This window comes from Amborella trichopoda, chromosome 4 (genome assembly GCF_054954075.1).
Source record: "Amborella trichopoda isolate Santa Cruz 75 chromosome 4, AtrichopodaSantaCruz75HAP2 v2.0, whole genome shotgun sequence".
Lineage (NCBI taxonomy): Eukaryota > Viridiplantae > Streptophyta > Magnoliopsida > Amborellales > Amborellaceae > Amborella > Amborella trichopoda.
In genome coordinates, this window is record NC_142339.1 from 36,106,773 (window position 1) to 36,119,875 (window position 13,103).

Here is a 13,103-nt window from a genome sequence, read left to right on the forward strand (position 1 = left end):
TTGTTTTCATAAAGCCTAAGCCCTCTAGAAAGTTCACCCTTTTGAAAATAAAGAAACAATAGCGTGCATTTCAGGGGAATTTAAGAGATCTTCGGTCTGGCTTTAAATTAGAGAGCATGAGAAGGGTAGTAATATATATAATTGAATTATTGACTGGAACTATTGAGAGAGAGAGAGAGAGAGAGAGAGAGAGAGAGAGAGAGAGAGATTCATAAAAAGTACAAGAAAGAATGGAGGATATAATGGACAGCTTTGTCATTTGCTTACTGGTTTCCTGACATTACTAAGCTCATGTATGAAGCGAAGATTCCAATGCAGCATAATTCTCAAACAAACCGTCTCATTCTCTCTCCTTGGCTTTTCTTGCACCTCCCAACAAACCCCATCCCTCGAAATTCACTTTCTCCTACACTCTATAACTCACATGTCTGCGTGTTACAGTGTTCCAAATGCAAAAACCAGATACTTACTTCCCTCCCCCTTTACCATGACATAAAACCTCTCTCTATCTCTCTCTCTCTCTCTTTCTGTAGTTCGAGTCAGAGTTAGGCACCATGACATCAGGCCAAACAGGTAGAAATAGGAGCCTCGAGAGCCTGATGGTTATGGACAAGCCCGCTATGGTTCCCACTGCCCACGCTCTACACAAAGGAATTAGTGGCCAGGGGCTTGAATTTGAGAACCTCTCTTATAGTGTCCTGAAGAAACAGAAAAAGGATGGAGTATGGATCACAAAAGAAGCTTATCTTCTTAATGATATTTCAGGCCGAGCTCTCAGAGGACAGGTCACAGCTATCATGGGACCTAGTGGAGCAGGGAAATCAACTTTTCTCGATGCTCTCGCTGGTCGAATTGCCCAAGGAAGCCTCGAGGGATCAGTTAGCATCAATGGTCGACCGGTTTGTCAATTCTTCTCTCTATTATGCATTCTTTGTCTCTGTGGATGGTATAATGTTTGGTGTTTCATTTGGCTTTTCCTTCTCTCTAACTTGAGTTTGGTGCTCATCCTCCTCTCTTAACTTGAGTTTGGTGCTCATTACGAAGGTTCCATTTTCTAATTTGTGCAGGTAACAACAAGCTACATGAAAAAGGTTTCTTCCTACGTGATGCAAGAGGATCAGCTCTTCCCCATGTTGACAGTCTTTGAGACTTTTATGTTTGCTGCAGAGGTGAGGCTACCTCCTTCAGTTTCGAGATCCGAGAAGAGGCGCCGAGTGCATGAGCTTCTTGACCAACTTGGCTTACAGGTCAGCCTATTCTTTATCATTTGGAGAGAGAGAGACACAGAGAGAGCTTAAAATTCAAGTTCTACGATTGTTTTGACATGCAGAGTGCTGCTCATACATACATTGGCGACGAAGGAAGAAGGGGGGTTTCGGGAGGAGAGAGACGCAGAGTTTCTATAGGGATAGACATCATACACAAGCCATCTTTGCTATTCCTTGATGAACCAACCTCAGGCCTTGACTCCAGCAGTGCCTTCAGTGTGGTGGACAAGGTAAAGGACATTGCAAAAGGTGGAAGCATTGTTCTCATGACAATACACCAGCCTTCTTTCAGGATCCAGATGCTCCTCGACCAAATTGTTGTTCTTGCAAGGTAACCCCAAGTATAATGTCAATCCCAACTAGTTTCAAATGCATTCACTCCTTGATTTCTCATGTTTTCAAGATTAACTACATTCCTTCCATCCTCGAGTAATAGATGCATATAGCCCACTGGAATCATGTTTCAACAATCTAAATTACAATAAAATAGATGACATCATTCCATAATTATTTTTGATTTACAGAGACTTCCACAGGAAAATGAAAAACATGAACAACTCACCTATGTCCAACTCGATTTCCCAGAAACTTTAGATAGTTTGAACAAAGATTCGCTGGTCCTCTAAGAACTCATTCATCTTCTCTTCATTTGTGGGATTCTGACATCAGGGGGAGATTGATATACCTGGGAAGCCCAACTTCTTTACCAGGTCATCTAGCTGGATTTGGAAGACAGGTTCCAGACGGAGAGAACAGCATAGAGTATCTCCTCGATGTCATCAAGGAATACGACGGGTCAACAATTGGTTTAGAGCCCCTGGTTGCATTCCAAAGGGCAGGCATAAAACCTGAACTTGCAGCAAGAACTCCGGTCCCAAAGACCCCACATCAAAGACCCAAAGTCACCAAAGTTATCAACCTTCAGAGCGTCCAATTCTCATTCAGTGGAATAGCCCATGGCCATGATCCCTCCTATGTCGAAGACGATGACCAAGAGGAATTCGACAACTCTCTAGAGAGGAAATCACATGTTTCAATGGCTAGCTCAGCCTATCCAAGGCTTGCATCTCACTTCTATAAGGATTTTCCAGCATGGATCTACCATGGAGTCAAAGGCACCCCTCAGAGGCGACCTTCTTGGACTCCTGCAAGAACACCTGGTCCAACCCCTGGTAAAACCCCCATTGTAACCCACAATCGTGGGACTAGGAAACCGAACCCAAACCCTAAAACACCTGTCTACCATCGAGGGCAAGATCACCACCACCTTGAAATCGAAGCGCCACGTGAACCGGACTACAGTCACTACCAAGCTCCAATGGACGCTCCAGACCATGGTCCGAAATTCGCCAACCCATTTCTCCGTGAAGTGGTGGTCCTCTCATGGAGGACCATGCTCAATGTTATTAGGACCCCTGAGCTCTTCCTCTCTAGAGAGATTGTCCTCACGGTCATGGCGCTCATACTCTCCACACTCTTTGGATCCCTCCATGACTTGCATGTCAAGACCATCAATAAGATTATGAACTTCTACATATTTTCTGTTTGTCTCATCTTCTTCTCCTCGAATGATGCTGTCCCCACCTTCATTCAAGAGAGGTTCATATTCATCAGGGAAACCTCCCATAATGCATACAGGGCCTCCTCTTATGTGATATCTTCCCTCTTGGTATACCTCCCTTTCTTCGCTGTCCAAGCCATAACTTTTGCTCTGATAACTCATTTCATGCTCCGCCTCAATAGTAACATGTTCTACTTTTGGCTCATCCTCTATGCTTCTCTCATCACCACCAATTCCTATGTGATGCTCGTTAGTGCTCTCGTCCCGAGTTATATCACGGGCTATGCAGTTGTGATTGCCACCACAGCGCTCTTCTTCCTCACCTGTGGCTTCTTCCTCAAGCGCACCAAGATCCCAATTTATTGGAAATGGCTTCATTACATCTCCGCCATCAAATACCCATTTGAAGCTTTGCTCACAAATGAGTTCAAGGGTGCCAGACATTGCTATAAAGGAAATCTTGCCGATCTCTCTCCGGGACCTTTGGGGCAGGTGAAGTTTAGCTCTCTGCATAACACAAGTGACAATTGCCCATTGATTGGACAGGATGTGTTAGAGACTATGGATATACAGATCGGGAGTATATGGCTCGATGTGGCAATCCTTCTTGCTTGGGGGGTTCTCTATCGCCTGTTCTTTTACGTGGTAGTCAGATTTTACTCCAAGAATCAGCGGAAATGAGTTGCTAATATTGCATTGAAGGAACTATATTATGACTTCGAACCATGCAAGCATTATTACTTCTTACTGTTTGCATCGTTTTTTGTGTGCATTTTATTGTAGATGTGCAATGGGGTTTGTGTAGGTGCTCTTGAATTAAGAGACTTTTTCACAAGCCAATATTCCTAAATTAAAGAACATTAAAATAATAGAACAGTAGACTGTTTGGGCATATCATAACGAACTAGCTCTCAATCCTTCATCAATGGCTCCTTTATGTCTCCTAGAACTAGGTATTGAGCTTTGTGAAAATAATAGTCTTTTTGGGGACATGAGAACTTATATACCTGGTTTCAAGTAATTGTGCATGGTTTCACCATCCAGAACATCTTTCAGCCATATGTGCATTCTATCATAAATACGTTATTTGCAAATCCTGGATTACAATTTCCATGGATCCAGACAGCCCCTAAACAAAAATCGAAAAGGATTCAAGACTTCTGATGAAGCCTTTAAAACTCTCATATACCCCATGGCAATCAGACGAATAGAATGACACCTGGTTTATACAAACCGGGATGAGGTTTTGGAGCTTACACATGAAAATGAGGCCACCGGTATAAGAAAATTTGCAAGTTAACAGCAATGAATGCAAAAAGTACTCTGAAAGATAAAAAGGAATGTTTCTCAATCTCATATATGCCACAGAGACAAGCCCAAACCATGTTAAACCAAAACCAGAACCTCAGCTTCATTCCACCAGCAATAACAGAGAATGTTGAAATTCAAGAGGATGCACAAACCCTCTTGATTTCAGAAATCTCACGAGCCACTTACATATTCCACTAATACACACATCATCCGTGAAAATAAAGCACCAAGTCACGTCAAATGCTGCAGAGAAATAAGCCAACAGTAAAACCAGATACATACTAATTCTAGATACCAGTTAGCGGAGACTCCCATACACACTCATGGGCTCTGAACCTTCCCCAAATGTAGTGCAATCTTCTTTTCAAGTTCTGTCTTATCAGCTCCGACTACCTTATCCAACTCTTTGCCATTTTTGATAAAGTAGAAGGTGGGGACACTGCTTATGTTCCACCGGGCTGCCACTTCCTTGAGCTCATCTACGTCAACCTTTAAAAATACAACTTCAAGGTATTTACTTGCTAACTCCTCAAAGACTGGAGCAATGAAGCGACAAGGGCCACACCATGCAGCAGTGAAATATAGAATTGCCAACCTAGACAAGACGTTGGCCGCATCAAACTTGGTTTCTAATTCTCTGGCAGAGTGTATGCCAATGACATGTCCTGCATAATTCCACAAGTCTAAGGGGTTAGTAATGGAACTATCGTGCTATGTTCACCGTACATGAAAAAACCACTAAAAACACAATCATATAATTAAAGCATTATAGAATATGTCATTGCCCCATACATAGTTTGAGCCCTAATGATCAAGAGAATAATCCCCATGGTAGGTTCCAAGGCATCTCTAGTTATCGAGTAAATAAAATCTTATCAGCATTTTGATGCTGAAATCATGTGATAAAAGAAATAAATTGTGTTGTAGGTTGCATGTCTCTTGTGCTATGCTTTCAAAATTGATATGGCTATATGCCAGTTACCCTCAATAGCCACAAAATCTGCACATGTGAAGTATCAAAATCCCATAGTAAACTGCTTAGCATCACGTACTCTGGTCCACTCAACAATGGAACGAGCTTTAGCACTTAAAAGATTCCTAATTCAGGAAATTAAGCATTGGATAGACCCAAGCAAAAATATACCCTAATGCTCTTATTCATTCCAAATCCATATGAATCGTGTACAATGCATTCGTGCACCAGTTACCCCACTAACATGATGTGCAATATGTGGTCGTGTGCTAGACAAGTAAATGAGCCCTTCAATGAGTCAGGTATAGGCCTGTATAGGTCATTCAACACACTATGCTAATTGAAGGCTGCCTTCCTAATTTCCACTAAGCTAAATGGTGTTCAAGCCATGAGACATATGAATGAGAAATTCAATCAAAGTCTTTAATAGTGGAACCTTTCCCTTTTCTCCAGTTTTAGCACAGAACAGTCGTCAAAGAAACATGAGGCAGCACCTAAAATTGGCTTGTCATGATCAAAAACTCTTTCACATTAATGCTTGCTATCGAGTTGATTCTTCCTCTATATTTTGTGATCGACGAAAGCAGGAGGTAGTCTCATTGCCTTCCTTGCGCCACTTAGCTCAACAATGCTGATACTAGTAAGTCTCCTCGCACTCCAGAAAATTCTAGAAATTTGTTATCGCCATAGTACCACATTCTAGCTGAATGACTACCTACTCTAGGTTTCAAGCTTCGATTCAAGTCGCTGTAGGTTCCTAGAGCGCCAAAAACCAGCCTATGCTTGACTTGGAAGGAAATCCACTATCTTTGATGAGCTTTGGTAATCACTATAACCTCCAATCACACAAGGTTTAGGCCCTGCCTCAGTAGGTTGGGTATCTAGCAGAATGGACAGGAAATCAAAAGTGGGTTTGGGGAGGGCTGTGGATAAATCTGTTTGGTATTGATCTTCCCAGCCATGAGAGAGAGGATAATCAACTTTGTTATGGGTGGGGTAACCATTTTGATTGGACCAAGTATACTTCACACCTTTGAGGGGATTTCCATCAATTCTTGTTTATAAAGAGACTTCGTGAAAACTCGTCTTTGTAATTCACTGTCTTCTTATCATTTTAAAAAGACCATCAGGAGACAATAGAATCCTCCCAGAGACCATAGGAGATGGTATCTATAACACACAGCTTCGAACTCCATCCTAGAAGTGCTGAAAGACACCAACAGAATCCATCACAAAACTATTTCTGTAAAATCTAGACAAAGGAAAGTATCCAGTTGGCAATCCTTTATTATAACCATGTCAGGATTCTAGAGAATCCAAATCCTTCAATATGCCCCTTTAGATCAATCATAAAAACTCAAACTCAGATCAATCAAGCTAGGATCCTGAGCCCGAGTCAGTAGTCTATCTCGGCCAAGTCTCACTATGACTCAATTCAGTCTCCTGTGCAAGTAATGTTGGGGTTGTGGCATTTAAAAGGTCTTTGCACTTGGTAGTTGGGTTTCAGCTCTCGTATACTCCCATGTGTTTAGGATGTGTTTCTTCCTCTCCCAAGAGTATGGCTCTACTCAGGTAAAAGTGACCATTAGAGAAATGTGAGTAGACTCCATGGATGAAAGAGGCCATGTGAGTAGACTCCATGGATGATAGAGGCCATGGGAGAGTTTTGACTCACGCATTTATGTTTTAGAACATTCTTAGATTGAGACAAGTGTTGAACTCACATGGCTGAAACAGTTCGCGTGAGCCTATCCTGCATAGATAAAACAGACCATTAGGAGAGATTAGCTCAACTTGGATAAAACAAACGATTAAAACAGTCATAAACAGGTTCTGCTTGGATGAAATATGGGGTTAAAGCTAGTTGGAGCTACCTCTATTCAGACATAATGGGCTCCATCACTCTTGCCTAAGCGTGCGACTAGGCCTTGGCTAGATGATGGGAACTGACCCCGGCCAAGATAAGGCTCAGTCCCTATGGTATGCATTGCAGAAGAGGGTATATGGGTACCTTGTCAAGGTCAGCATACTGTGGTGATGGAATTTATTTGGCTGGGATATGAAATAGGCTCCTGTATGTTTGGACGGTGGCTCACAAGTTCCTTAAATTTGCCATGGCCATATAGTGTGGCTAGTCACCTTTGTTTGGTTCAGTGATGGATCAGTAGTGTGCATGTTCCTAAGAGAAACTCCGTGCAATGCAGAAACCTGGATACTCCTATACATAGTTGGTCTAATTGGACACTAAAGTTGTCCTTAGGAAAATTACAAATCTATGGCTACCTATGGGACTTCTATGCCTTGGGCAACGTTGACAGATCAATCATGAATGGCTTAATGGGAGACATGGTTCATGGGTTTGTGGGGATGGCTTAAGGTCTAGAATATCGTTATAGGGTAGTTATAGAGTGCTTGGTAAAGGATCTAGTTCCAACGCTAGCACAATCTTCTTAGTTTTATTTTTTATTTTTTAGATAATTAAAAAAAGAGGTTTCTAAGTATCTAAAGGAAAAACACGTTTTTATTTTCTTCATTTAACCACCTAAACATTGCATAGTATTTTTTGTATATAATGAAAGGTTACTTTTGGAATAAATATTTTTTTTCATACAGAGACCTTGGAATGTTTTAGGGGTGAGGTTTGTATAGAGCCGAGGCTCTAAACAATCAAAGTAAAGCGCACTTTAAAATAGTTTCAATACTTTTTGTGATAGCTTTAAAAATATATTTTCATCTTTAATTATAAAATTTAAAGCTTCGAAAATAGTATAGATCGAGCAGATCTATGAAAACTTGAAAATCTTGAATATTGACGGTCCAAAAATGCATTACAAGATGCACTATTTTCAAAACTTGAAATCTCATGTCCATGCATCTTGATGCCGAGATGATCAATTTGAGCATAATTGGGCATCAAAACAACAACCTCTTCTAGTGAATTTTTGAGGTGGGCTCGAATTTGATTGTTTAGAGCCTCGACTCTATATAAACTTTTTCCATTTTTTATTGCTCTCATGAAACAATCGTTTGGGAGTTTTAATGGAACATTTGGGGTCCATTGATCGACATGTTTGGTATCCAATTGGACCACATGTGTTTCATCATTTCACCACGTGGACCCATCGGCGACAGGGGCTATATGGCTAGCCAAATCAAACTTGTGATGTGGGGCCCACTAGGTTTCCTATGTGGTGCATAAGTACCTAGATTGTGTCCTATATAGTTTTTGAACCAAGCAGTTCTCAAGTGGTTAGGTGGTTGGAAATATTCTAGAAATCTTGTAGAGATCTTAGGTAGATTTCTAGATCTTAGGTTGTTAGTAGAATCTTGGAAGGAATTTCTTTCTAATTGGAGTTGCAACCCAATTAAAAGTGGAAGTTTCATCGGAATGTTCTATCGGACTCCACATGGAATGAGAAAATTGTCGAATTAGAATACACCTGTAGATAATGGTGCATTGTCCACCAGTGATCTATGATGCTTGGCAAAGTGACGGATGGCTAAGATTAGTCATCTCACACCACAAATCTCCCATTAGAATTAGAGGGCAAGTTCACGTCATATCCACTCTACCCATCACTACTTATAAAGTGCACCCTACCACTTTTTGTGACATGGAATCTTTCATTAGGTTCTCTAGGGCAACATGAGCAAGGCGTTAGGGCCGTGCTTGGTTTTCACATGGTTTTTGAAAGGGAAAGAGAGATGGGGACGTGACTTCTAGGAGGTGTTGGGATAGATGAAGAAAGATGGAAAAATGGTGAATGGTTGAGAGTGATCTAGACTTTTCTTCCATCTCCTTGTCAGAGAGGTACAAGTAATAAGAGGAAGAGGAATTTCAACATGCAACTCCATCATTGTTTTGATGTTTTCTTTGCCCACAACAAAGGTATTCCTTTTTCCTAGTGGGATTTGGTTACAAAAATAGGTAGAGAAGGTGAGGCATGCATAAAGGGATTGTGTGAGGCATTGAGAGTTTTTTCAATTAGTTTTGTGCGAGAGATTCAAAGTAGTAGAAGGGCTTGCAACCTAAAGCGCCATGCCACTTTTTCACCCAAGACCTAGTGGAAGGGAAATTGCAATTTAGAAGGTGTGCATCAACCAGAGGGGATGGCGTATGGTGTACAAGTTCTTTAGGGGTGACTGGTCGGATCTGATTCTCGGGGTCGGGGGAGAACCCTCTCTCGTACAACCGCGGGGTCGCTCGCACGCGGACGTGGGGGTGCGTCGGCGTGGGGGCTCCTGTTGGCAGATAGGTACCAACAACGCGAGAGATTTTCAACAGCGGAGGGGGCTTTGGGGTGCTTGCCTCGCCGCTGGGGGTTCAAGGGTTACGCCCGGGCGATTAGCCCTTTTAGAACAATTAAGAAGCCCTCTGGCTGTCTGCGAGGTGGTTTGGATAGGGACTCCTTTCAAGCTCGCAACGTCTCTCAACTCTCTCTCTCTTGCTGGTGAATGGGATGGGATTCGATTGTTCCTCCTAGTGGCTGTCCTCTCGAGGGGGCTGGTCGATAGGAGGATGTGAGGGACCACGGGGGAAGGAGCCCGTGGGTACGCTCGGGTCCACGTATGTGTCGCGGACACGACGTGCTGCGTAGGACAAGCAAAGTGTGGAGGAAAGGGAGAGGATATGTCCGCACGTTCGGGGTCTCTAGGTACCCACGCGCTCAGGGGTATTTTTGCTCTCTCCTCTCAACGAAATTAAAAGTTCAGAAGCAAAAGATATGCATAATGCCTCTGTATTATCTCTGGGTAATGCACAGTAATCCCTCTCACCGAAAAGTTTTTTCTACAAGTGACTTAAGCTTGCTTATATAGCGGATTCACCAAGCTGTGGTGGACGCTCACAAACGAAGCTTAATTACAAATAAAAAAATTAGGAGTAAATCCTAAAATTAGGCGCAATGACCAAAATGTCCCTGAGATCTTTCCGCTAATGAAGAAACCGTCCCTGCATGGAAGTCGTTCTACCATGGCCAGATCTTGGAAGCTTTTTCTGCAACTTGTGGCAATGGTTCAAATGATTTGTTAGCATGTCTTCAATGTCCTTGCGTTTCTATGCATTTTGATGCCCTTTAATCATGCTGAGGTGGCCTTTTTTCCCACAGGGTAGAAGTCCGACCAGATTCGTGAATTTTGTTCGTCAATGCAGTTTGACTTGAGAGGTTCTGGCTCCTGGCTCTGCTTACAAACGAGAGAGGAGACAGTCGCAGTCATTTTGCACCAAGTTTAGGCTGATTTGGTTCTGGTTTGCGTTTTTGCTTAATTTGGGAGGTCGCCAGAAAGAGGGATTCCGGCTTCTGAGCGGATTCACTTCTTTTGTGACTTGGGGACTTAAATCCATCGGACCTTGGATTGAATACAAGAGTTATACCAGTTTGCAGCTCTTTGTGAGGTGGTTGCATTGAACTCGTCCCTGCGGTGATCCAATGCGTAGATGTTGAGCAGTGCTTCACTGGATTCGAGGCTTCTTCTTCTTAAACCCTGGTTTTTCTAGTTTTGCGGGCACCTTCTTTCCAGGAGAAATTTGACCCTAAGTCGCGCCATAGTGCATGCCTTAGGTCAAAATGACGAGGCTGGCGTGATCTAGAACATATCAGGATCTGAGCTTTTCCTGATTTCAGCGGAAGGCGTCATGGGTCCTTGAAGCTGCTCCCGGAACATGATGTCGCTGTCTCCATGCTTGGGGACTGGTTTGTTGAAGCCCCACAACGCTAGTGTGAAACCCACCCATTGCGAGGCCGCATGGGCGTAGACACCTTTCAGGAGGTCCGATTGAGCCCAAATTTGGTCCCCGGGGGTTTTTCGACATTCTGAATGCGATGGCGGTGGTCTGGTATAGTTTTGAAGCCGCAAGCATAGGGCTACAATTGTAAGGTCTTTCCTTGGTAAGATGGCATTGTACCCAGGTCGTATGCTACGAGACTTTATTTTACAGCACAACTTTGGCCTGCCGGTGTCTTGTGTACCCACAGGGCCAAGCTGTTGCCAGCTCTCTCCTTGTTTGCGTGGGAGGTGAAAGTACGTAAAAAATGAAATACAACAACTTGCCCCGACAGATGTTGCGCTTCGAGAGAAACAAGAAGTGTAACATTCGGAATGAAAACTCTATCGTCGAAGTTCATCTAGCGAATCCTCACTAAGACGTGTTTATTTCCTCTCAACAACTATATTTTTTTTCTTGATCACTGGCATTGGCACAATCCTTGAGGGGTAGACCTTGCTAAGCTTTTCCCTCGAGCGGGGGGTGACCAAAGTGGTTTCTGGCAGACAGATGCCTTGTTGAGAGGCGTTCTCCGAGTTCTGCCAGAATCCGTTTTCTAGGAGATCGGGCTGATAGACTGCCTTGTGGGGCCTTACGACTCCGTATCAACGAGAACTCCTGGTGCTCCAGCTGGTGGGTGCCTTTTTTTTGTGGGCGTTCTCCCAACCTGGCTGTAAAAAAAAAGGAGCCGACGGGCGCCTTTTGAGGGCGTTATCCCAACCTGACTAAGAAAGGGAGGAGCTGGTGGTTGCCTTTTGAGGGCGTTATCCCAACCTGGCTAAAAACGAAAAGGGAGCCAGCAGGTGCCTTTTGAGGGTGTTATCCCAACCTGGCTAAGAAAGGGGGGAGCCGGTGGGTGCCTTTTGAGGGCGTTATCCCAACCTGGCTAAAAAAAAAAGGAGCCGGCGAGTGCCTTTTGAGGGCGTTATCCCAACCTAGCTAAAAAAGAAAACGGAGCTGGCGAGTGCCTTTTGAAGGCGTTATCCCAACATAGCTAAAACGATTTGGTGCTCCAGTTGGCGGGTGCCTTTTTTTGTGGGCGTTATCCCTGCCCAAGGGAACTCTTGGTGGTGGGTTTGTTTTAACAAGCAAGGTACCTCTTTGATTCCCATCCTATCTGGTCCAGTTGGGGGCTTTTAGTTGGCCCGTCCCGAAAAGTCTGAGCTTAATAGGGAGCGGTTCTGAGGCGGTCACTTTGTTGAGGAGACTTCACCCTGCATGTTGGTGGATGGCCCTGGGGCCGAAATTTTAAAAGGTAGCATAGGGGCCAAAAATTTAGAGGTGGCACAGGGGCTGGAAATTTAGAGGTGGCACAGGGGCCGAAATTTAGAGTTGGCATATGGGCTGAAATTTAGAGGGTAGCACAGGGGCCAGAGTTTAGAGTTGGCACAAGGGCCGGAATTTAGAGGGTGGCACAAGGGCCGGAGTTTAGAGTTGGCACAGGGGCCGGAGTTTAGAGTTGGCACAGGGGCCGAAGTTTAGAATTGGCACAGGGGCTAGAGAATATATAGTTGACACAGGGGCCGGAGAATTTACAGTTGGCACAGGGGCCGGATTTAGAGTTGGCATAGGGGCCGGATTTAGAGTTGGCACAGGGGCCGGATTTTTTAGAGGTGGCACAGGGCCGGAGTATTTGGAGTTGGCACAGGGGCCGGAATTTTTAGAGGTAGCACAGGGGCCGTAACTTAGAGTTGGCACAAGGGCCGGAATTTAGAGTTTGGCACAGACGCCAAAATTTAGAGTTGGCACAGGGGCAGGAGAATTTAGAGTTGGCATAGGGGCCGGTGAATTTAGAGTTGGCACAGGGGCTGGATTTTAGAGTTGGCACAGGGGCCGGATTTTAGAGTTGGCACAGGGGCCGGATTTTAGAGTTGGCACAGGGGTCGGATTTTAGAGTTGGCACAGGGGCCGGAATTTTTAGAGGTGGCATAGGGGCCAGAGTTTAGAGTTGGCACAAGAGCCGGAGTTTAGAGTTTGGCACACGAGCCGGAGTTTTTAGAGTTGGCACAGGGGCTGGAGAATTTAGAGTTGGCACAAGGGCCGGAATTTTTAGAGGTGGCACGAGGACCGGAATGTAGAGTTGGCACAAGGGCCGAAATTTTTAGAGGTGGCACAGGGGCCAGAGTTTAGAGTTGGCACAAGTGGAGTTTAGAGTTGGTTCAAGCGCCCTTGCGGGTTTTCACTTGAACTAGGTGGAAGTGGCACCACGAGAGTGGTTTTCACCAA

At 44.1% G+C, this 13,103-nt stretch overlaps 2 protein-coding genes across 2 annotated transcripts in view; one reads left to right on the plus strand and one right to left on the minus strand.

Moving 5' to 3' along the window:
• The first annotated feature begins 265 nt into the window (after window positions 1-265).
• Window positions 266-3,689, plus strand: LOC18423880 (ABC transporter G family member STR). Its single transcript, XM_006828475.3, has 4 exons — window positions 266-899; window positions 1,068-1,247; window positions 1,331-1,599; window positions 1,938-3,689. Exons 1-4 carry the CDS (start codon window positions 555-557, stop codon window positions 3,508-3,510), a joined length of 2,367 nt encoding a protein of 788 aa, XP_006828538.1. The 5' UTR covers window positions 266-554; the 3' UTR covers window positions 3,511-3,689.
• Window positions 3,690-4,215: 526 nt separating this feature from the next.
• The window catches only part of TDX (tetraticopeptide domain-containing thioredoxin), a 34,071-nt gene continuing 25,183 nt past the window's right edge, over window positions 4,216-13,103 (minus strand). Inside the window, exon 10 of the mRNA XM_011629902.3 lies at window positions 4,216-4,805. Within this exon, the coding sequence (XP_011628204.1) occupies window positions 4,462-4,805 (344 nt within the window). The 3' untranslated portion in view covers window positions 4,216-4,461. The remainder of the gene's footprint in view (window positions 4,806-13,103) is intronic.

Excerpts from the sequence above, each read along its gene's own strand:
- LOC18423880 (XM_006828475.3), top strand. The coding sequence starts at position 555 with ATGACATCAGGCCAAACAGGTAGAAATAGGAGCCTCGAGAGCCTGATG. Across the intron at positions 1,248-1,330 it reads TTGACCAACTTGGCTTACAG|AGTGCTGCTCATACATACAT; the intron begins GTCAGCCTATTC and ends TTTGACATGCAG. Across the intron at positions 1,600-1,937 it reads CAAATTGTTGTTCTTGCAAG|GGGGAGATTGATATACCTGG; the intron begins GTAACCCCAAGT and ends TTCTGACATCAG.